Below are 24,794 nucleotides of genomic sequence, written 5' to 3' on the forward strand. Positions count from 1 at the left end.
GGTATACAAATCTGCACGATTTTTCCCCATTCTTTTTGCTACATCAAACGTCTGACTAATCTGACTAAGCAGCAAATCATGCAAAATCTCAATTTAATGAACGATTTTGAGACATTTCGTGAAACATAGACTAATCATTGAGCACAATATACTGTGACATGATGTATAAAAAACTGCAAATCATTGTTATTCCTTTCTTTATAACTTACGTCTGTTTAAGAAGTGTTTGGTTCTTTTTTAATCGGACACAAATTCAGGTTAAGACAAACAAGGATTAAGAAGTCACAATGAATCAAAGTACTGTTTGTCAATATATGTTAATAGAGAATAAGAATAAAATTAATTGTGTGGTTTTTTGTACCACCGTGTCACATAACTAAGGTTACATTGAGAGAAAAAATACTTGGAGAGAGAGAGAGAGAGAGCACATATTACAATGAAGTTAACATTTAGCATATAATCATAAGGAAACCCTGAAAATGCAGTGTGTTTTCCTCGATGCTTTTTGCTGTGCGTTTGTGCTTATTCTGATAGCGAGGCTAACTAACATCACAGTAGTTTCTTCTAGTATTTGAAACCATTCAAAGAATGTAAGCTAAAAGTCGGTTCGTTTCGCTGTCTGCTTTTACTTACATCCAGCTTGAATATTAATACAACCGGACTTTGTAAGTCTTGGAAATAACTATCCGGGACATCAAGTATCTTGAATGAAATGACATCTGAATTTAGCATGGACACTTCAGATGATGACCTGCAAATAAATAAAATTGATGCATGGAAAATAAAGCAAATCTTTGGCGGGTTTTGAGTCAGCGCATTGGCAAGATGACAACCTCGCGAATTTTTGAAAAGACTTAAAACATATATATAAATATTGAAAAGGGGCGGATATTACTGTTGAAATGTATGGACGTTATGACACAGCCACATGTTTCAGAAGAATGAACAAAATGAATTAGGCAAATTACTTTATAATTAGATTACGGCACACTTTGTTGGTCTATGTTTTGCATATATGGTAACTTATCAGTCGATGTTTGAAAAAATAATGTTTCAATCATTAAAATTTCTTAAATAGATGCATCTGACTTTATAAAATGAATACCAGATACGGTGTATAGAGTGGAAGTTTCCTTATCTGCAAAACTAGACCTGCATGTATTTTTATTTTCCTATATGTTTGTCACGATACCAGTAAACTGATAAAATAATCACTTTCAAGCGTGTTTGCTTGTAAATTTTGTTTGTGTATGTTTTGTATATTTTTTAAGCATATCTATCGTTTGTGTAATCTTTTTCAGGTGTGCAATAAAGATATGTTGAAGAGTACGTGAGCAGTGCTTTTATGGATAGAAGAAAGAATTATCGGAATTCAATGAGAAATTGCAAATCTTCACATTTCTTCAGTATTTTATCTCTCAAATATATATATATATATATATATATATATATATATATATATATATATATATATATATATATATATATATATTAAACACTAGAATATATAACCACCTCCTTGTTTCAGTCACAACGTCTGCCACAGAAGAAAATCTTGCTTCATAATGGCCTACGTAGGAACCTGTAAAAATTTTCACGAAAGAAAGTCACAGTTATACGGTAAATAAACCGTATGTCTATGATAACCAAATTATAAATAGAAAAATTATGTTGAAAATTTTATACATAAACGTTTTTATTGATGCCAGTATCTTTGATACAAAGTAAATATAAAATATGTCAGTAATATCAGACTGTAAAAGGTACCACTTCACGTTTATGAACAAAATATACAATAATGTTTAATCTATGGCGTTATTACACACAATGAATACAGTGCAATAATTACAAAAGACAATTATGGTAAATTAATTGCACACTAAAAATGTGTTAAATTAATTACACAATAAAACTAAATAAATATTGTGAGAAGCAAAAATTTTGAATGTTATTCATCTCTTTCATAAACTAACTGGTATTTGAATACAATTTAATTAAGTGGTATTTGAATAAATTTAATTAAGTGGTATTAGAATACAATTTAATTAAGTGGTATTTGAATACAATTTAATTAAGTGGTATTTGAATACAACTTAATTAAGTGGTTTTCGAAAAAATTAAATGGGTCTACTCATTCAATTCCCAACAATATTAAAACAACCATGATATGTATAAAAATGTGTTTCATTGTTTACATGTCTCTTCAAAAATGCTATACAATCATATTAATGGCTCTTCTATTTCAATCGAACAGAATTCTCTGAATGAGATAGTCCATTATAATTGTTTTCCAAATGGGTTTTTGCGCATGTTTTTCGGCGTTAGGATTTTGTCTCATTAGTCTGACAGATTAAGACGACTACCATCAACTTCTAATAAGTCCCCATAAAAAATTATAACGCAAATATACGTCGTTCATTTAGAAACATTTTTGCACATTTTGAAATTTTCGCACAAGACAAAACAAAACAAAAGACAAGTCCTTAAGCCATGTAAATAAATTCATATAAAGTGCTGTTTCTTCTTTTATTGCATTTTTGTTCATTCTGTCTTGATTTATCTAGTATTTGATGTGGATATTCAATCCGTATTTATGGATCACCCGTCGATATTCCTAGCTGCATCTAAGCGAACTTAAACAGAATACAATCTGCTTTCAATTGCTGTCATACTGCATGGCAAAACTATTTTCAATGCATGAAATAGAGTCAAGGAAAATAAACGTTGGATCTGGCATTACATGTATGCTATATTAATATCGTTCTTTCTACCGATTTGGAAGAAAAACGATACAGGTGCAGTATATAGTTGTGCATATTTATTACATATCCATTTAATCATTCCAGTGTTTGATACGGTTTTCGATCTGCTTTTTATTTCATTCATAATTTATATCGAAAAATATTTGGAAAGCTTAAAAAAGAGGATAAATAATAAATACAAAACGATAGTCGTGTTTTTTTCTGAGTTGGAGGATGGAACGCGTTTGATATGGCGTATGATGGCCACGTCTTGGCGTCACGTCCTCAACGCATTCCTACGCTATATCAAACTCGTTCATTCCGCCAATTATAAATAAAATACGCATGTAATTCTGAGCATGAACTGTATTGCTTGTGACCAAATTCCACGGAGCAACATGATGATTAAAGACAAACAAGTGTAAGGAGTTACTCTCTTTAATATCTGTGCCAGCGTGCCCAGCTTTTGCCTTCCTGCCTTCATACCTTGCGACAGAGTCTATTTGTCTTGCTACGGTATATTGAACATGCCAATCTAATATTAAATTTTCCTTATCAGAGTTTGTATTTCTAAAGATGATATCCTCTCCAGGACAAATTTACTTCTAAAACTGTTTGAGACTGGATGTAAAATCTTAGGAAGAATTAATTAAAAGATAACCCTTTCTTACCAACCATGCAATTAACAAAGAACCAAACAAACACCATTTGTTTCCATTTAGACTGGTGATCTCTTGATGCTAATATGATTGAAATATATTGTTTATTTCCTGAAAGCCGTTCTTACCATTAGTATTTTCCGCAGCCAGTCTGTAAACATCTGCTGGGATGATAATTCTACTTGATGACGGACTCGTTCCTTCGAAACTGCTTTCATTCACGGTGTCCTTTTTAGGTAATATAGTTACTACAAACTCTGAAAATGACCAAAATGAATTCCATTGCTAGAATTGTATACCCCTCCGATTTTTATTTCACGGATTGTTTAAAGTGAAAACTTGTGGACTAAAGCATAAGGACTCGAAAATGCTTTCATTCATTGACTGTTCGAGTAGAGAAAATAAAACAGCTGCTTGAGCACAACTATGGACAATATAAATAACAAATGTTTCAATTCGCATGTTTTGTTTTCCTTTACGAAAAACATTTTGAATATTGAAACTGTGGAAAGTAAAAGGATTTCCTATGATTTGAACAACATCTGGCTCTATATTGATTCCACGTGTTACCAAAAATCATTCACGTTAGAAATAAATTAGCAACCTATTACAAAGTAAATGAAAGATAATTAAGAAAACATATGACTTATAAACAAATGATCATAAAATGATCAGACTTACCAACGTTCTTTGAAATCACAGGCACAGTAAAGTTTTTGTTGCCATCGGCTTCGAGGCGACGTCTTTCCAACAAACCTATCACGTGCGCTGCTATATTTCTAGAAAATGTTTCCGTAGATTTTAGAAGCTCCTGAATCTTCCGTTCCAGAAAACCCTGCTCAGGGTAAAGATTATCCAATGTTATTAATTAATGACGTACAATAACACTGCAACTAAGCCGAGGTTGCTTTACCCAAAGTTATTTATAATCCCCCCCCCCATATTATCAATTTTCATTGTGTTGAGTCCTGCTCTAAAGAAATAGATATACATTTATAAATCGTTGTACATTTCAAATACGATTTCGTATGATATTCTATACAGTGTATATTCATTTTTAAGGAACAAGGTGTAGCGCGACATATGGAACACAAGAGCGTATGCGCGTACGAAAACAAAATAGGATGGGCATGTTTTCTTAGTGTCAGCTTTATCTCCTAATATGCAAGAAAGAAATATGTCACGCATATATCGAATTTAAGGCTAGGATCAATGTAATGTTTTGAAATGTAATCACTTTATTATATGAAAGCGATGACAATAGCTTTTCAACAAAGTAAGGACATTACAAATGAAGGCTTACCGACTTTGTAAAATTCCATATGCGCGCTGTATTATTATCAATGAGACTGCCAACAGTATCACCATAGCCCTGAAAAAAGAATATATATATATATATATATATATATATATATATATATATATATATATATAGAGAGAGAGAGAGAGAGAGAGAGAGAGAGAGAGAGAGAGAGAGTGGGGGGGGGGGTTAATTTTTCTTTTCATTGTAGATTGCAAGGGTCATTCCGCAATTAAATAGCAATATAGCTGTGGCTTGCACTTTAAGATAATTTTAGTAAACAAGCTTAGGAGGCCTTTTGATATTTAAAGTTACTAGAAGCGATCTTGTTAACGAATTAAATGGAAAAATGATCATCATCCTGATTCTCTTACTGTGTCTTATATTTTTATAGTTATGTTGTAATACACGGAATTATTATTCCAATTTTAACATCTGTACTGGGAAGATTCTTTTAGTTGTGTTCGATTATTTCAATTATTCATTGGGATTACAAAGTGCTTATTGACTTTAGTATAAAATCACTATTTTGAGATTATTGCGAATTGATTTAAATATATTATGGATTATGTTATTGTGATATATCAAGACTGTTGATACATTATCACATTTAAGGCTACAGGCACATCAGCACATTCAAGATTGAAATTCATTCGGAACACTATACTTTTGGACTTGTGATAAACTTTACTACTATATTGGATTTCATTCACAATACTGTAAGCTCTTTATAAAGTTTTTATTTTGTATTCTAGAGAAAAAATATATTTGGTTGAATTTTACAAAACTTGTTGGCTTTTTCGTTTTTGTTACTTAGTTTAAGACCATAGAGTCATAACACTATAACAAAACGAAGTATATTTCATAAATGTCAAGCCATCTATCGTATAGTATTTAAAAAATATTCATTTCGTGACTCTGCATAAATGAAAAATGTTAAAGAATTACTTGTTAAGTCTCGGTGATTGTAGGGCGTATTCTGATTCTCAAAAAATTGCAACACGTTTGTCATTTCCATATATCGTATATAATATTGCTAGAACATTTACTTACAGTAATCGTATGGCCACACAATAAACTGATATATTTCCTTCATAGTTGTAACATTATACCAATTTCTTGGTTTCTAATACTGTGAATGATTTATCCTTCTTACACTGTGTCCAGCAACAAACCTGGGCAACTTCGCGAATATCCTCCATGCTGCCTTCCGTCTTGTGAATGACTTCGGCAATGGTCCCGATCGTGTCAGCGGCGGAAGACAAGTCCCCTGGCAATAGCTGCACGTCGACGTCGTTATCGTTAGATGTTATCTCGGCAATCAAGCCACTAGTGATGTTCAGAATTGACGTTTTTGATATGGATTGTTGACTACGGAGCGCTTTGGCCTAATGTTTCAGAAGAGAACAATAAACGCGACAAAATACATTAACAGAGCTTGATGTTAAGAGGAAGAGATTAGCATAAAAATGTTTCAATTATAATCTATCAAGGGGTAATTATGACAGAAACTTTCAGGAACATACTGACTCAAAAGCCTCTTTCCCTTCCCGTAACCTGCCTTGTTGGTCATTTGTAATAAAGTTAAATTTTTGACAGTATTACGATTTCAAAGACCATTTGACACTGTTTTGGTGACTGTTCTATATACATATACTCTCACTGCCATTGATTTGTTTTCTTGCTCTCCACAATGAAAAACAAATGACAGCGAATCACTTAAATAAAATCGTATACAAATTTAGAGACCGAAAGTACGCAAATATTTTCTAACAAAGTCTAAATAATGCCGATTATATGTGTGACAATTGATGGAAATACACAATGAACATAAAATAACAGAACGAGAGAGAGAGAGAGAGAGAGAGAGAGAGAGAGAGAGAGAGATGGGTAGGGGGATTGAAAGAAAGTCTCGATTGTTATGTAACATCTGTATACTTGCCGCCTGTAACAGCTCCGTAAATATTTTCCTGACGCAGCCGGAAAGATCCATTTGATCCCAGAATGCATTATCTGAGTTTCCTGTCCTTCGAAAGCAGGAACGTCTTGCATTACCTGATTGAAAATAATAAATTATACTTGTCGATATACATTTGTATTTATGAAGAAATATGTTATCCCTCATCATAACACCATTCAAGAGAGCCATAATCTGATTAAAGTCATATCTCCGCTGTCTTAAAGACATGACGTCATGTCCTGATGACCTTTGAATTAGCAAATGGAAATGCAGCTTCCAAACATTTGAAAGTGAATCAAATCGTTTTGTACGCATCCATGCTCTTCATCCACACTGATACGTATCCAAACGTGAATATATAACATTTTATCTGATTGGTTGATAAAATTAGCGATTAACATAAATACCAAGAACATGAACCCTAAGCGGTCGCTGTCAGATCTTCATCTTGTTATGCATATTTAATTTAATTATTGTATCTATTTAATTGTTTGTAAGTTTTAACATCTTTCTATCTTTTTTATTTCATTATATCTCAAAATAATGAAGTTCTGTTTTTTAGGAACTCGTACTTTTCCAGAAAATAGTTTGACCTTGACAATTCATTTCTGCAAAGATAAGACTGACCTTGTTCCCGAACTTAATTCAAATTTAGTAACAGTCACGTCAACAAGTTCTTTTCATAATTTATTTTTTATTGTGGGACTCATAAGAGTGAGATCGAGGCTGTATTGAATACGTGACCCTAGACTTGTAAATAGTTTTAGTGAAGTAAACAACTTTTATTCTCGGAGTTAAATGACTGGTTCTTATCAAGGACATATAGCGGCTACGTGATTTTTTTAAATATGTAAACATGATCACGTGACCCTTATCCATAGCGTAAAATTCAAGTTTTAAACCATCGTTTTCGAGAAATAATCAGAGTTGGGCTTTTACACTGGAAAGTGTCTGTTGTGTCGTTTGGAGTTATTTCAAATTATTTGGATTCAAAAGGATTAATTCAATTTTCCTGGAAATATACGTGTACTCATACGAAATTCTTGAACAAAGACATCTCGTATAAACATTTATTCGGATTTCCAGAACCGGTGTGATATTTCTTGTTTCTCCAAGGAACGGTAGACTTCAACACAGTACATGTTGCAGCATACGTCATCGCCTTCCATCTTGGATTCTACTTCGGGACTTGAACTTGAATTCATTAGAACACTTTATTATTAGGACTTCTAAAATTGTATTCGTTGATTATTCTTGGATTAATTTTGAATTTGATTCTTAAAACCGTAAGTATATATTTTTTTTCATTTTTACAGTATTTTTCCAGGGAAATAAATTATTATATTTTTCAAAGCTTGTTGTTTTCACTCTTTCTTGTGTTGCTGTTTATTCGAGCCTAAACACGTAACATAAGAATGTATAACATTGGAGATCTGGTTTTAATCAAATTGTGAGAGCCATAACGCTTAATTACGTAAAAGCTAATACTAAATTATCACGCGATATGTGGCAATCAAATCTATGGAAAAAATTTGTATAGAAAAATAAACAAGGTATTGTATAGATTAAATTAGGTTATAACTGGTTCTCAGCAGTATAAATTAAGTGACAGCCATTGAAGTAAATTCAGACAAGTTTATGGTGTTCCTTACCATGTTCATTTTATACAAAGGACCGTTGTATTCTGCTGAAGGAACTTAATAGTGAGTGTGTTGATTATTTTTACCCATATAGAAGAGCTTTGAAATTGTTGCTACTTCTCGGTGTTATGGTAATTTTACTATTTTCTTCACTCCCAATTATTAATCAATTTGGTGTTTTTTCTTTACAAATCGTCTTCCAACGTTGCAGATGATGTTAATTAGTAAAAGAAAAACAAAGTTTGCTATGAAAACAAACTTTATCTATAAATATAAAAATCACCCCTCTTATAAATAAAGAAAACATCTTTAAACTTCGAGTGCGTCTTTGAAAGAAGCAGTGTTAAGTACTATTTTCTCTGGGAAGCCAGAAAGAACCTGAAACTGTTCACGTTTATAAACACCAGACTGCTACAAGGTAATTGAAATGCACAACAAAATCTTAATTGACCAATCGAAAGTTCGGTTTCATCAACAAATACAGTTGCTGCTTGACATTATATATGTATATCAAAACCTTGAACTCTAGCGGTGTGATAGAACTTATGGCTCTTTGACTTTTGCATTCCGCTATGGTTTCAGTTAACATTACAGAGAATCCATCGACGACATTCATTACACAGGAAATGGAACTCGCCCAAGCATTTATTTGCAGAAGGAGTGCACCGTGCAGTCTGGTCTGTCTGGTGCCCTGTTTCTAAAGTTTTGATGAGAAGCAAAGTCGTCAGAATAAAGAAAGAATGCTAGAAATTATTTTGCACATTGGCACCATACAACATACAATAGGAGTTATGACTAGGTTTTAATCTCAGAACCAAGCCCGGCCTTAGGATGTGCGGAACCCAAGGCTGCATGCATTGAGCGGGGCCCGAAGCAAAAACATTGCATTGCAGAGTTGATTGCCGTCAACAGCGCAGGGTCACTGATAAAGCGGGACCCAAGTCGGATGCCTTGTATGAGTCGGTGGGTGTGGAGACACCGATTTTCTACATATGAGGTGTAAAGATAGAGATGCATATTGTCTACACATGAGTGTGTTGGATGGTGACTCAGATTATCTACACATGAGTGGATGGGCGGAGACACAAATTATCTACACATGCGCGTGTTGGATGGTGACACAGATTGTCTACGCATGAGTGTGTTGGTGACTCAGATTGTCTACACACGAGTGGGTGGATGAAGACACAAATTGTCTACTGATGAGTGGGTTGGGGTGGAGACTTTAACCTCTTTCTATTCTGAATATAAAGCATGCAAACAAAAACACTGCTGATCCCCGTAACTTACCATTGGCACCAAAGGGACATGGTTGGATGTCTTCTTCACCAATTGGTGTATCTTTCCAATCAATGTCAGATCCAAAGTAATTAGCAGAGCCCTTTTGACAACAATTTACCGCTGAAAATAAACTTTGAAATGAATCATCTGCACAATATTTGGTAACTTGACAAGGAAATAAAATTTGTCTCTAGAATACCTAGATTTGTCTACTAACGATAATGCATGTTTTCTATTTCTTCAATACTTATGTGATGAGATAATTTCCGTATAACCAGGCGGAACCCTCAAATATTAAAAGAAATCAGAACAAATGTTATCCTGTCCTATCAAGAGAAATACAGTTTTTGGTAAATAGTTAATAAATGTAATAAAGTAGTTAATAAATGTAATAAAGCAGTTAATAAATGTAACAAAGCGCTACAATTATATAAACAACAAAGCAGCTGCAAGAAGATGAAGAAGAAATGAAACAATGGCAGACTGGATATTCGAAAATGAATCACAATCAAATTTAATAATAGAAACACGATACATATGTACATTCTTAAGATGTGAAAATAATAAAACAAGTAAAAAGTAATGTTCTTAAACTTATGTCGCAAAATATTACGATATAATCGATAATTTTCATAAAGTTTGACCTACTGACCCTCTGAAATTCTATACAGCAATGTTCGATAATGGTTTTTTTTTTTTTTTTGTGGCGTGACGAACAATTATGCCACGATATCGCGTGAAATAACGTAAGATATTTAAGTCATAACATCATAACTCTAAATATTTTGACTATAAAGTCAAATATTAATTTAGGAATGATTCTTCTGTTTTCTACAATACCTTTTGAGCAGTTATTTCCACAGTAGCCAGGGGGACATTTACAATCGTACCGCGATCCGTTGCTGCGGCACTGACCCCGTTGACAGGGACTGGATGCACAAACATCAATATTTTCGCAATATTCTCCATGGTAGACTCCAACACACTGACAGAAGGCTTGTGAATTAGGTTCAAATTTACAACTGCCGCCATTTTTGCATGGATCGGGACTGCACGGGTTCCTCTCTGTCTCACAGTTCGTTCCAGTGAAGTATCTCGTGCAGTTACACCGGTAAGAGTCCCCGTTTGCTACGCAGGTTCCATTGTGTTGGCATTTGTCCTGGGTTGTAATGCAGGGGTGACTTTTTACTAAGATGGGTGGAGACATGAAACTAGAACTTAAATGCATTACCTAGAATAATTTATAGTATTGCTAATTACATCTGAGGTGAACATTTCCGTAAAAAATGTATTATGGGTGATATAACAATGGTTTTAATTCATTTTCAACTGTACAAGCTGGATCCCGATTGTATCAGTCGTTTGTGTCGATATAATGTGCTGCATGCGTGACCAAAACCGGTAACAGCTCTCTCTCTCTCTCTCTCTCACACACACACATACACACACACTCTCTCTCTCTCTCTCTCTCTCACACACACACACACACTCTCTCTCTCTCTCTCTATCTCATACACACACACACACACACTCTCTCTTTCTCTCTCTCTCTCTCTCTCTCTCTCTCTCTCACACACACACACACACACTCTCTCTCTCATACACACACACTCTCTCTATATCTCTCTTATACACACACACACACACACACACACACACACACACACACACACACACACTGTTTTTACCTAATGATGTAAAGTGAACTGAGACCCTGGTAGACTGTTTTTCCATGGGCTGCCACACCAAAGCGATATCGACTCCAGGATAAAACCATTCACTGTAACTTTCCAAAGGCACGCACTTCGCTGTGCATACCTGAAACCCGAAATATTACATATCGTATAATATTATATTCCTAGTTTTATTTTCCCACAGCCAGTAAGCTGTAACAGGATCAAAACAGCTTCGTGTCAGCTGTAATGGTCCCACTAAACTTCATTATGTATGAACAGTATTCAGTAAAAGACCAATCATTCTTTTGCGTTTTAAATCCGGTACAGGCAACACAAATATTAAATTTCAATAGACTGCTCATTTTATTTACGTATCACAATTAAAAATAAAAGATTAAGCATAACCAGACCAATCAAAATGAAATACAAGTAAGACAGTGCAATCTGTTTGGATTTTGTTCTGCTAGGAAATATAAACAACACAAGCATGATTTTGTTTTTGCTTTGTATTGGCGTGGAATACGCAGTACATGTAAATATACACAAATTAGGGAAAGCTGCCGTGTAAAAGCAAATAATTTCCGTCCTTAAACTAGGCTAAAAATTATTTTGTTATTTATTTACTCATTTCACTTGTTAATAGAGAATAAAATGAACAGCGCAGAAGAGATTTTTCCAGTTCTGTCCATCTATGACTGGTCTGCGTTATATTATATAAATAGTACGGTAACTCGCATAAAAATCATACTTTAACCTGATGTTGTCTTGAGTTAAATTAAAGTAAAGATCAATAATAACAGTAGAAATTCTAAAATATATTCAAATATAATGAATTCAAATTGCAGGCTCAACTTGAATAAACATTTATTTATCGCGTCTAGAACTTTGGAAAAGGCACAAGCAAATGTACAAAACTTAGTCATTTCATTCCCCAGGGACACACAGTGGTAGATGACCCAGGCTGGTCCGATTGTACGATTCGAACCCGCACCCGTTCGGTCATAAGTCCAACACAGTAACCTCCGAGCCTCATTGATGCTAATCGCTATTAAAATTCCTGCAAACTAAAATATCTAATTTTTTTCCTAATTGTTACATTATTTTGAAATCCTTTCTAGATAAACTGTGCGCCTTTTCTTATAAAGGGAAGAGAAAAGATATTAATCTGAAAAAGTTGTCTACAGGTAACGATGCTATACTGGCGAGTATTACTGGTACAATACACAGTCTATATCTCAATTATGACCAGAATTCTTTGTAAATGTCGTTATGCGGGTATGTAAAATTCATATGGGTGGTGGTTTTAAAAGTAGGAAAGAAAATAAAATTTTAAGAAAACAATATTATTGTTCCAACAAAAATCAGCTTTACTCCTAATATTAATAGCAAAATATTTACTGCACATTATTGACAAAATTGTATATATATATATATATATATATATATATATATATATATATATATATATATATATATATATATATATATATATATATAAGATAATATAATATAATGAAACCGGTGGTGTGTATTTTAAAATTATATTTGAATAGGATTAGATTAGAGCTGTACCGAATGAGACGGATCAGCATTACCGGTGGTTCAATCTAACTGGGAGATAACTGACTAATGAAGACCATTGTTCCTATGGCTGCAAACTTCCCTATATATTACGATATTAGACTGATTTTGTTGGTTGGTTTTTGAAAGGGACTGGTTACTTATTTGTACATAGTAAAGAGTCGATTTTGTGAAGATGAAAACATTTGCTTGTTCAGACCCAAAAAACAAACCCTCGTTTGTCTCCACTTATGTAAAGACACATACATTAGTATTAGTGGACAGTCGGAAAGAAACGAACGTACAGCCAGCACATCAGTGACAACGACTGCGTTAAACATTTACATCTTTAAAGATCTGCATGTTCTCAGTTCTACCAGTAAGAAGAGTGTACACGATGCTTATCTTAAATGTAATTCAATCACCATGCAAAGTATATTTTGCAGGTAATAAAATCTGTTCATATGCGTCTGATTATACATGTAAACGTTGATGTCATTAGCTTGCATGTGGACTCGTTTTGGATTTATTTTCTCTCCAATTGCACTGAGTATAACCAGGCACGCACCAACATTTATTTTCGGCAGTTTTCGGGACAAAACATGTTTCATATCATTTAATTACTCAAACTTAGTTTCAACGGCTGTATGAGTATGTAATTAGCACAAAGCGCGTCACTTTCTATACTGTGCGGAAAGAAAAGTAAATTTATATCTATTTTTCTATCTCACAAATTCAATAAAATACTTTAATGGCTCTTTTAACACCTTATTGACTTTTGTCGTGTCTAGGAAACGAGGGATAAGTAACTTCTGCAAGGGTACACATAGGAATACGATCCGATCTTTATTTGTTTCTATTTGCGATTTTGAAAACTTTAGCGATAACGGAAACATAACATGAATAAGCTAAACGTTTGGGGTTTTAAACCAAACTACTTAATTTCTGGCATGTATTTGGTTCATTTTAACATTTAACATAGTGCATAAATATAACTGTATTTATTGATCAGCCAATTATTTTAGTAATCTCTTTAATTCATTATTGGATTAAGTACTTTACTTGTGCGATAATTTATATATTCGTGTCTGTACTTCTGCTATGTATTATTAACTTAAATACTAGTGCATATACTTGCAATATGTAGTAAATGTGTACGAATGAAGTTGACATTGTACCAAACGCTAAACAGTATGGGTACTTTTAGAGCTGTATGTCACGTCCCTTAAAACGATAAAGGGAACGATCATAATAGTTGTGTGGTTTTGACTGGGATAATTACAAAGATAAATGATTGTTTCAGCCGTTGTTTTTACAGACTAACTAGGAGTGCCTCTTACAGAGCGGTGGCGAAAAGTGTGGATTGCATTTACAGGCTTATCATCTGAAACGAACAGCAGCAATCTCTCTTCTTTAGTAGTATCAGAAAGAGGGTTTTGGATCATTTTTCCTCGTCTGGATCATGGCCTTTATCTATCATGGTTTTTTCCCATTCAGCATAAAAACTACACGCTTTGTGCAATCAGTTGATTATTAGCATCAATTTTCCATGAACGTGAAGTGGCCCGAGTCATAAAGTTTCCAGCAAAACTGCCTATGATAATTTTGTTTTTAGTTGGATTCGCAACCGTAATCCTCTTCTCAATGTTAAATTTGTAATTAATGAATGAGAACAGTTGTTGATAAGCGGCTTCATTAACAATTTTACGAAGCTCAGTCGGAATTGCCTCTGTTAATGGTAACGTAACCGTTTTGGTATGCTCGAGCCAATAATAGTTGTATTTGAGCTGCTAGCGATAGAGCCGCTTGTAAACACAGTTTTCCCATTCGATCCACAGAAACGTTTTTGATACTATCAACGACTTGTATTACACCTTATTTAGTGATTTAGTGCAGCGTGTAAAGACAATGCTGTGAGCATATTTTGGTGCACCTGTGAACTATCCACGAACAACATTAGCGAAGCCAGTCCATAATATGACGCAAAAAGGTGTTTTTTCGCTTTAACAAGATGCATAGGTCTTATTTGTCAATGTACGATAGTCATTATATTAAATGTTAGGTCGAATTCTAATGTAAAGCTGTATCGCCAATATTTCACTTCAAAGATCCACAACGTGCTCGGCTGGATCCACTAGGGTAAAACGAACATATGTCAACCGGTTTTATGACATGACAGTACACAGCTGCCGCAGGTTTAATTGACATCAGTTCAACTAGCTTCAGCTGGTGAAAACCAAGACAGAATAGAACCCTGGGAGGCTATGCCTGTCGTTTCAGGCTTGTTTTCATAACTACCACTAATGACGTCACATGTTAAATTGATCTGCGTCGCTCAGGTAATGTAATTCTGACTATGTGAGGTGCAATATGACACCAGACCCTTAGGCAATGCACATACAAATTTATAATTATCCGGACTATCTTTGGGCCATCCAATAATTGTTCTCAACGACGAGTGTCCAGAGTGAACCAGATATTGCGGATATTGAATTACAATGATGGAGCTGAATGTATGTTCACGTATAGAAATGTTAGAGTCTTTACTGTTCAATACTGAAATCATTCGTCGGACCTCATCATTGATTGAGGTAAAGTCGTATGCGCCTGTAGGAAATTATACCATAACAGAACGTGTTCCAAGATCTTTTGAAAACAGACATGTATTTTGTTAGCGGACAGACCACCAAACGGTTATGATCGCATATTAGACCAACTGTAACAATCTCGCTGAGAAGCAAGTGCGATCTCAAGTGTGCGTGATTCCCTAGCAGTAACAGGTGTCGAAATTTCAAAATGAATTCTGGTTTTGTTCATGATATTGTTATCATCTAGATAACGCTTTGGGACGTATTTACAACAACCCGTTGCATCGCGTCATAGAGTTCGAGTGAAATCGGCCCAGAACTCATCATCGGTATCGTAATAGACATTACTATTATCTTCAACAGGTTCATGCATAAACGAGCAATATGTATTTTTGTCCATGGTATCATTGATGAGCAACCAATGGCAAATTGATGTGGCTTATTAATGACTTCTGGTTTGTTGTTGCAAGAAATTGATTCCACAAGTCGTTCCAACAGATCCACAAATTCCACTGACACACGTTTGAACTCGTTGGTTGTTATGACATGTTTGGTTGTTTCACGTTTACCTTGACGTTGGCGTGCATAACCACCAGCACCATTTCTATTTTCGGGTGGTTAATCTTCTGGTGCAGAAAAATAATCTTGTTCCGCAAAAGGAAGCTCTTGATGTTCTTTCCATTCAACGCCATACAATTGTCTATGTGTTCGCTTAAATTTATTCCAGGATGGTTGGGCCTTTTTTTCCCCATATCTTTTTATAGATATTAACAATTTCCTTAAGATCATTACATATCGGATCAGTGTACAACCTTATTAATCAAGACCACTCCATGAAAACCTATCTGTCATTTATTTTTATATAACCCGGTCGCATATCTGCTGGTATTTCCCTCTTCAAAATATAATTGTTGACCGTGCTTGGGTCAGGTACAATAGCGGCAAAATCGAGTGGATTATCAAAGATCATTTGCCGTGCTGCTTCATTCAATCTTTCAACTGGTGTTTCAAATTTTGATCGGTACTCCGGAAGTTTTTGTTGTGGAAGTGATGAAAGTGACTTTACATCTTCTTGCAAACCCCTATTAGTTTTTGTATTTGTTCTATTTGCAATGGTGCACTCCTAATCGGACTAGGATGTCGTTGTGTTCCCATCATCTATTCAGAGGTTTTAGCCACTTGTTTTGTTTGTTCCACTGCTGATTTAGTTGCCTTTGCTGGTTTCATCAGTGGTGCATATCCAAAACCCGCTGTGATATCTTCTAGTGCAGTTTGTTGCGACTGTAACATATATTTGACACTTTTACGACATGCAATAACATTAGGAATCAAATCCTGTTGTTTACGATCAGCTTTACGACAGTGCATTTTATAAACTTCTTTGAAATAACTGGCAGGTATTTTATATAATTGTTATGATGGTGCATCCAAACTAGCTCGATATTTACCACATCGACTGGAAGATCAGATACCAGTGAATAGTGAGAAAACTATAAGGGTCGGAGGTGATCATAATGTTGTTACAGTTGTCACAGATTACTTTAGGCACATGCGCGTATGGTTGAGTCAAATGCATCACGTCGGTGATTTTGTGCCATCCCCTTGAAAATGTTTGCGTGGGTTTGACTTGGTGCTCTAGTATGACATCGTCCTACACTGCAAGATTGTTTTTGTTTGAATGCAGACATTCAAGTAAGGTGCTTCATTGATAGTGGAAAGGAAATCAAGTGGACGATCCTTTGCCACTCATTGATGTCTTAAAATGGTTTTAAATATTATAGCACGGTTGATGATCAGCAGATGACGCAATCACGTGCAACCGATCCCACTTCAACCATCCTAAAATCATATTCAACAACGGTTGTATTTTTCCTGATCCAGTAGGCCCACTAATCAGTGCACGAAATGAGTTTTGCAAATACATCTTACTTCTCGGAAGGTTTAGGTTTTGCTTGCACAGAGTAGTCGATGACGATAATATCTCTAAAAACCATCTATGAAGTTTCTTTCTGGTGATGCTTTTGAATAATATAGTATATACCTAAAATCGTGTCTTAATATTTTGAGCGATGTTGCGCAAAGACACTTACCTCAAATCCGATTCAAGTTCAGGCACGGAACAAACCAACAGCGATCAAAGGGACATGTGTTCGACGTGGGGCAAACACGTTTACGTTTGCGAAGCTCCGGTTTAAAAAGCAATGCCGGTGGTGACATCGCGGATTCATTAAAAAGCTACCAGGAAACCCATGGAGCAAATACCCTGATAAAAACATATTGCTGGATACAGTTGATGTGGGCCTGGTACACAGCTTGATTCTAACAACCAACCAAAGCCCGGAGAATCACTTATAAATAGTGTCGATGCTGCGTGTTATCGACATGACATTGCTTACAAAGCATCAAAAGATATACGTACACGTCAACGTGCTGAAGTGGATCTGACTCCTGACATGAATCCGATTAATCTAACACTCGGCGAACTAATCACCAGATGTATCATCAAAGGAGATATGAAGAAAACGATTGCTTTTAGAGGATCCATGATCTCGCGGGCAGAGGTCCACTCATTAAAAGAAAATTATACCGGTATAAACAAAGATAGACAAAAAAGCTGGACATTATCAAACCTATTCTACAGTTCAAGTGGATATTGGAGAGGTGAATCCGCCGTGAAAAACTAGCAAGTGCGGAAAAGGTCACTCATGGAGTTGATCGAAAATGGTTGGCCAAATAAGTGTTGTGGCAATTTACCTAACGGTGCCAAGAAAGATTTCACATGGTTGGTTTGATGTCCAAAAACCTAATGAAGTTCATCAGGCTGATCTCTTATTTCTCCCTTATGATCGTGTCATTGACCGCACATATAAGTACGCGCTAACCATTTTGATGTTGCCAGCAGATAAAAAGAAGCTGAGCCGTTAAGGTCAAAAGATTCTGCAAGTGTCGCAGATGCACAAGTACGCATTTATGCACTTTCACCATAAATATGTGGACCCTGGTAAAGAATTTCTTGGATCTGTTGCTGCGCTGTTGACCAAACACCGTTTTCTAATTCGAGTTGGACATGTTTACTTTCATCATAACCAAGCCATTGTGGCACGATTTAATCACAATCTTACGGCACTGTTATTCGGTCGTCAGTACCTGGTAAACATTTTAATGAGGTCTCGGACTCAGAGGACTATCCCCTCGAGTGCTAGCACTCTACAATGATCTCACGAATGGGTAGCACAATTTTCATTAGTCATAACGGCATTAAACAATGAAGACACGCGCTTAGTAAGGATCAAAACGTGCTAATGCTATTCGACAAAAGTCAATCACTGTTCCTCAGAAAATGATTTCACAGCCAGCATAGTTGCAATGAAGCCAAGGTTTTTGTGCGGTATCAAGTTAGTGAAAAAGCAGCAGAGCCTCTAAACCGAACATTTGTGCAAGAGGAAATGCGGAACGTTCCAGCGAATACGGAACTGTCACCAAGATTTATTTTAATACGTTGATGCACTAGTGGATGTCCTTGGATATTTAGCAATTGATTCAAAATGACATAATGACCAAACACATAAGTGGTGACGCCGTCGGGGAGTATCCATCTCCTGGTATCAAGTAAGGAGAAACTCACCTTGATGCATCGGTATAAGCCCATGCTATAATTATGACACCGTATCATGCATTACTAAGTGTAAGGTCCATATATTTATGACTATCAAGTGATTCATTTTGTAACTTTAGCTTAAGAAAAAATGGGTAATTCTTGTTGCTAAAAGTTTTATTGTGTTGCTTCAGGTTTTGCTGGTTTACTAACTGTTGATTTGAACAGTTATGTAAAGATTATATGTCAGCACTGAGTATGTTTTGGATATCTTGCATGCTTCTAGAAGCGCAGGAGGAAGAACAACAGCAAAATGTCGAGTAAGACTAAATAGATAACGAGCAATATCATTCATATATGCAAGGAACAACAGCAGTCATATAACTGAACCCTGCCATACACCATCTCAAACAGACTGAATTGTTGATTCTGCGGTTTTACAACAGTTTATGCTCTATCGGAAAGATTATTAGTAAATCAGTCAACTAGACCTGGTTCTATTCCATGTTTTTTTTTTAAGTTTATGAATTAGACCTTTATACCCGACACCTGCGATACATTACAAAATAGTATACCCTCTCTTCTCAGTTACCGAGTGCATCACAAATTACACTGTTTGGAAGTAAGCCTGATTGATAGTTGTCAGTAGCTCACTTCCATGCAGGTAATTGTATACAGGCTTGAAAATGCCTACAATTCCATAGTATTGCCTATACAAATAAGTAAAGAAATGGGACTGTAACTAATGGGATAATTTTTGCAATCTCAGTTCTGTATTGATAATATTCGACGGCTTTTTTAATAAACGGGGAATTACTGCATTTCCAACAAAGTCGTTAATTAATATTCAAACGAGAGTCATCGTAAGAAAAGACAATTTTTTGTTATATAAAATGCTATGATATCTCCAAACTACTGATATGTCAGTTACTTTGCATTTATAATATTGAAGCGTCAGTCTTGACTCTATCCATAATTTTACATCAGGGTTATCGCTTGCATTCGACCAACCAAAAATCGCTATATGTTATTGTTTATTCATTCCAAGAGATAATTTACTCTTTATTTATAGGAATTATGTTGTTTCTAAGGGGAAAGTCTTCTAGCGCATTTGAAAATAAAGACAAGTCCTCCGCGAGCAGCTTGAACGTTACAAACTCTATTACTATTTTTTTAAAGGCGGTGACCACTCTCAGTTTCAGTCAGTGATATCAAGATTCGAGAAGAAGAAAAATAAATTAAAGTTTTATTTTCTAGACGAAGGCAGAATAAAGACGTAGGACGTCAAGGACATACCTGCCAACCACTGGGAGTGGATGTGCCTCGGTAATTTTGATGTAAAGCAAGGCTGCGTTCGTTCTTGGCGCTGACTGTCCACGTACAACCAGTCTCCCTGCTGAAGGGTGGTGGAGGTTCAAGAGTAAAATTACCTTCGTCTGGTACTTGGATCACCCGTGTGGCGCAGATCCCTTAATTTGGATGAAAAGTTAAATGTCTATCATTGGTTGAGCTATCTATTTGCACCTTAAAGCGCGTGCAGTAGGCAATGATTTAAGTATGGCTATGTTAATAGAGGAGCAAAAAGGTCAAACACACTATGTTACAAATATAATAATTTCACTTTGGAAAATCACCACATTTTTTACACCAAGCATGCACAGAAATAAATGAACGCAAAATTAAAGACGTCACAACAATTACAAATGCAGTGGTGGTCAAGGACAAATCTACTATGTGGCAAATATAATGTATGAAACCAAATTTATTTCCGAATGCAGCCAAACTTTTGGCACTTCACATACTGCTGAACAAGTGAACTTTTCTCATAATTAAATCTATTAAAGCGTTATTAATTTCGAAAGATAACGTTTTATGGCTTCCAGTCCCCTATTGACGGTAGATTAAGATTTTGTAATGTCATCTACGGTAATGACAAACCTATTCAATCGTCAATAAACGAAATAAATTTAAATTAATTGAAAGCATCGAGTTTTTTTAACATGTATGGTTGGTGCTATACATAGGAATATTTTGTACTTTTCCACACAATGGCTGGCACACCTTTCCATTAAATTGTTCATATTTAAGTTGGAGCAGTAATTATTTCTGTGACTGTTAGCTCCCATAAAAAAGTCAGTGATCAACGGTGTTCACACACACACACACAGGCACACACTCATACACACAGTCACACTTATACACATAAACACTTGTTATATATAAAGTTTATATAAGCCACGTCTAAGTTGTTTGGAAGTTGATTGAGACATACAAGTTTGAGAATGACACTGACTCATAATACTTTCCAAAACATCACATATAAATAAATGATGTGATATACCATTAAGTTATTGTCCAATTAAAGATTATATCAGACCATATTTTTCATATTATCAAAGTTGAACAAGCATCCCTCATTGAAGAAGAAATTGCATTATGACTATGGCCTGACCTAATTCTTGCAATATATGCATTCTTTTTTATTGAGAAGCTAACTTCAGCTTTAATTATATTCGGAACTACTTCAGCTCACATGACACAATGGTACAACTATTGTTATATTCGGAACTACTTCAGCTCACATGACACAATGGTACAACTACTGGAGAAAAAGTCACAATCAGAATGCCGTCGGCTTTTTCTGTTGTAACATGTGGTATACTCTGCTGAAGGCGAATCACCAGACCAATCAAATTTGTGTATAATCCTACAACTACATCAGAGGTTATTTCTCGATTTGAGAGAAATGGTAGAGAGATATTCCAATTGCTAATTCCAGGTCTTGATTTATGTACATCTGAACTTGTAACTACTAATAGTTAAAAATGCACCATCGTTTGGCTCGAATTCACTGCCGACGAAAACCCGATTTGGATAACGATGAACATACTGCAGTCGAGTTACCATGCATTATTTCATTTATGAATGTGCTCTTCAACAGGACCTTTTAAACAGTTCCAAAACAGTGGTGTAAAAGTATAATATATCAGATATTTAAGACTGGTAGTATGTTCGACTCAAGCAAGTACAGGTAATTTCATTAACAAATGCACTGTGCAAATTATTTACGTCTATTGTGAAGAAACAGTTGAATATATGGGTAGAAAGCACATTTATAATAGAAGCCTCTCATGACGGCTGTAGAAAATACTAGATTACTTTTGATGACCTAGTATTTTGCATGCAATTGCTGAGAAGTATATATGTAAACCTGTTGTTTGGTTTAATTGTTTATTTATTGTTATCTCGAAAGTTTCGTGCACAACATGTAAAACGGTGTTTTTCTCGTGTACAGAAAGATATTGATAGAACTATTGTACAGGTTTTAAAGAATATGTTTTCTTGTTTGAACAGCTGTGTACGAACACCAGATGGACTTACCAGTTATTATAATTGTAATGTTGAACAAGACACGGATCTGTTCTATACCGAATTCTTTTTCCTCTTTTTATTGATGATTTAGTTCAAAAGTTATGAACTAGGTGTGATATGGGTATTTTCATCACAGAGAATATACCAGAGATTGTATGCAGATGACGTGGCCAATTGTGTTGAAAATGTACGGTTATTATAACAATAAATTAATGCCTTGAATGTATTTTGTATTGAAACAGGAATGGAAATTAATATAACCGAAACAAAATGTCTTTTGTAATGGTGCCTTCTGATAAGTTATAAGTGGTCGTGTTATAGGCGCAGACCTAGTGAATTTCGCTTTTCACGTCGAGAGAGTTGAATTGAAATTAGCAATAAGTTGGCTTTGAAACCATTACATAGAATTTTGGTATCAACATGTATTTGGAAAATTATGTGTAAAGTATATATTTAAAATATTTGATGCTATAGTGAAATCAAAATGTTACGGTTCAGAAATATGGCGGTATTAATATTCACCAGGAACATACGCAATTCAGTAAAGACTCTGTAAAGTATATTTAAACGTACCAAATACAATCAATAATTATGTCAGTCTTGTGAGTGAGGGCGAAACACTTTCCGAACAACTTTTTTATTCAGATGTGTAAAGTACTGGACTAAACATACACATATGCCAACAAGTAGATGTCCTTTCCAGAAACTAAATGATGCCGGTACAAGCACACGTGCCAATAATGTTAATGACGTCTGTTTACTCTTGGTTTTGTCTATGCATGCCTAGTGCACGAAATGGATGACATAACAAAGTCTATTTGATTCTAATTACAGATCAGTTGATATCAGATTGGCTATTCCACAACAATGCATATTATAGTCAATATAAATCCTATTTGGAAATTGAGAAATATTTAACATTAGATCTTCTTCCTTTTTCATAAAACACTTTCATCTTTACAATGTTCTAAACATGTGTTAATGGTTGAAAGAGGAAGACACAGTAAATTTGACAAATATCAAATAACTCTCAAACAAATTCACAAAAGTGATCAGATTATTTGTTTGGTAGCCTATGGAACATTTTCTGAAGCCGATATTTCCCAAAAGTTACCTATAAATAAAAAAGATGATTCAAAATTGATAACGTCCTCGATCATTTCATGACGCAGCCAGTAAATTTTCAACTTATTGGACAAGCACTTACTGCATGATGTAAAGCATACACACATGCAGTAATCAGTAAGTTTGTAGCTACCTAATCCATCACGTTCGACGTACTGTTGCAGGTGCTTTTAAAAATGGATGTTCATTGACAGTGAAGATGATTCGATGGACCAGTGTTCAAATTTAACATCTAAAGACCTTAATACCATTTCCTATTAGACTTCTTGAAACATTTTATAAAAGAAGAAGATAACCCACACCAAACAACACCTCCACCCAAGAAAAACAAACAAGACCCCAAAACAATGAGCATCGTCTTAGCCACGTAAACAGCTCTGTCAGCAGGTCAGACTTATCACCTAAACAGCCCTGTCAATAAGGTCGGACTTATCACCTAAACAGCCCTGTCAACAAGGTCGGACTTATCACGTAAACAGCTCTGTGAGTAAGGTCGGACTTACCACACAACCAGTTCTGTCTAGAAGATCGGAATTATCACTTAAACAGCTGTTTCAGCAATGTCGGAATTATCACGCAAACAGCTCTTTCAGCAAGGTCGGACTTAACACGTATACGTCTCTGTCAGCAAGGTCGGACTTATCACGCAACCAGCTCTGTCAGGAAGATCGGACTTATCACGTAAACAGCTCTTTCAGCAAGGTCGGACGTATCACGTAAACAGCTCTGTCAGCAAGGTCGGACTAATCAAGTAAACAGCTCTGTCAGCAAGGTCGGACTTATCACGTAAACAGCTCTGTCAGCAAGGTCGGACTTATCACATAAACAGCTCTGTCAGTAAGGTCGGACTTGTCACGCAACCAGCTCTGTCAGCAAGGTCGGACTTATCACGCAACCAGCTCTTTCAGCAAGGTCGGACTTATCACGTAAACAGCTCTTTCAGCAAGGTCGGAATTATCACCTAAACAGCTCTGTCAGTAAGGTCGGACTTGTTACGCAACCAGCTCTGTCAGCAAGATCGGACTTATCACGCAAACAGCTCTGTCAGCAAAGTCGGACTTATTAATAAATTGACAAGTTCGACCTCAAACAGGTTTGATCCTGGGGGAGAAATTTATATAAATGAAATAATTGAATGACCAAAAACAAAAATATACAAATACAAAGTAAACATGGCAATAAATAAGAACAATGTCACAAGGAAAGTAAAATATAGCCCATATCAATAGAAAACATTATCTCCAATCAATTTACCAAAACAAATAACTGCTGACATGTTTACTATCCTATATAATGT

General features: G+C 35.3%; 1 protein-coding gene across 1 annotated transcript in view; it reads right to left on the reverse strand.

The window, feature by feature from the left end:
- The window catches only part of LOC149797701 (adhesion G protein-coupled receptor L1-like), a 56,608-nt gene that overhangs the window by 13,934 nt on the left and 17,880 nt on the right, over positions 1-24,794 (reverse strand). Inside the window, exons 5-15 of the mRNA XM_089962624.1 lie at positions 20,297-20,469; positions 11,270-11,399; positions 10,422-10,769; positions 9,591-9,701; positions 6,643-6,755; positions 5,876-6,088; positions 4,704-4,772; positions 4,082-4,235; positions 3,529-3,657; positions 1,516-1,582; positions 634-751 (exon numbers count right to left, since the gene is read on the reverse strand). Of these exons, the coding sequence (XP_089818750.1) occupies positions 634-751; positions 1,516-1,582; positions 3,529-3,657; positions 4,082-4,235; positions 4,704-4,772; positions 5,876-6,088; positions 6,643-6,755; positions 9,591-9,701; positions 10,422-10,769; positions 11,270-11,399; positions 20,297-20,469 (1,625 nt within the window). The remainder of the gene's footprint in view (positions 1-633; positions 752-1,515; positions 1,583-3,528; positions 3,658-4,081; positions 4,236-4,703; positions 4,773-5,875; positions 6,089-6,642; positions 6,756-9,590; positions 9,702-10,421; positions 10,770-11,269; positions 11,400-20,296; positions 20,470-24,794) is intronic.

This window comes from Sinohyriopsis cumingii, chromosome 6 (genome assembly GCF_028554795.1).
Source record: "Sinohyriopsis cumingii isolate HCF-2022 chromosome 6, ASM2855479v2, whole genome shotgun sequence".
Lineage (NCBI taxonomy): Eukaryota > Metazoa > Mollusca > Bivalvia > Unionida > Unionidae > Sinohyriopsis > Sinohyriopsis cumingii.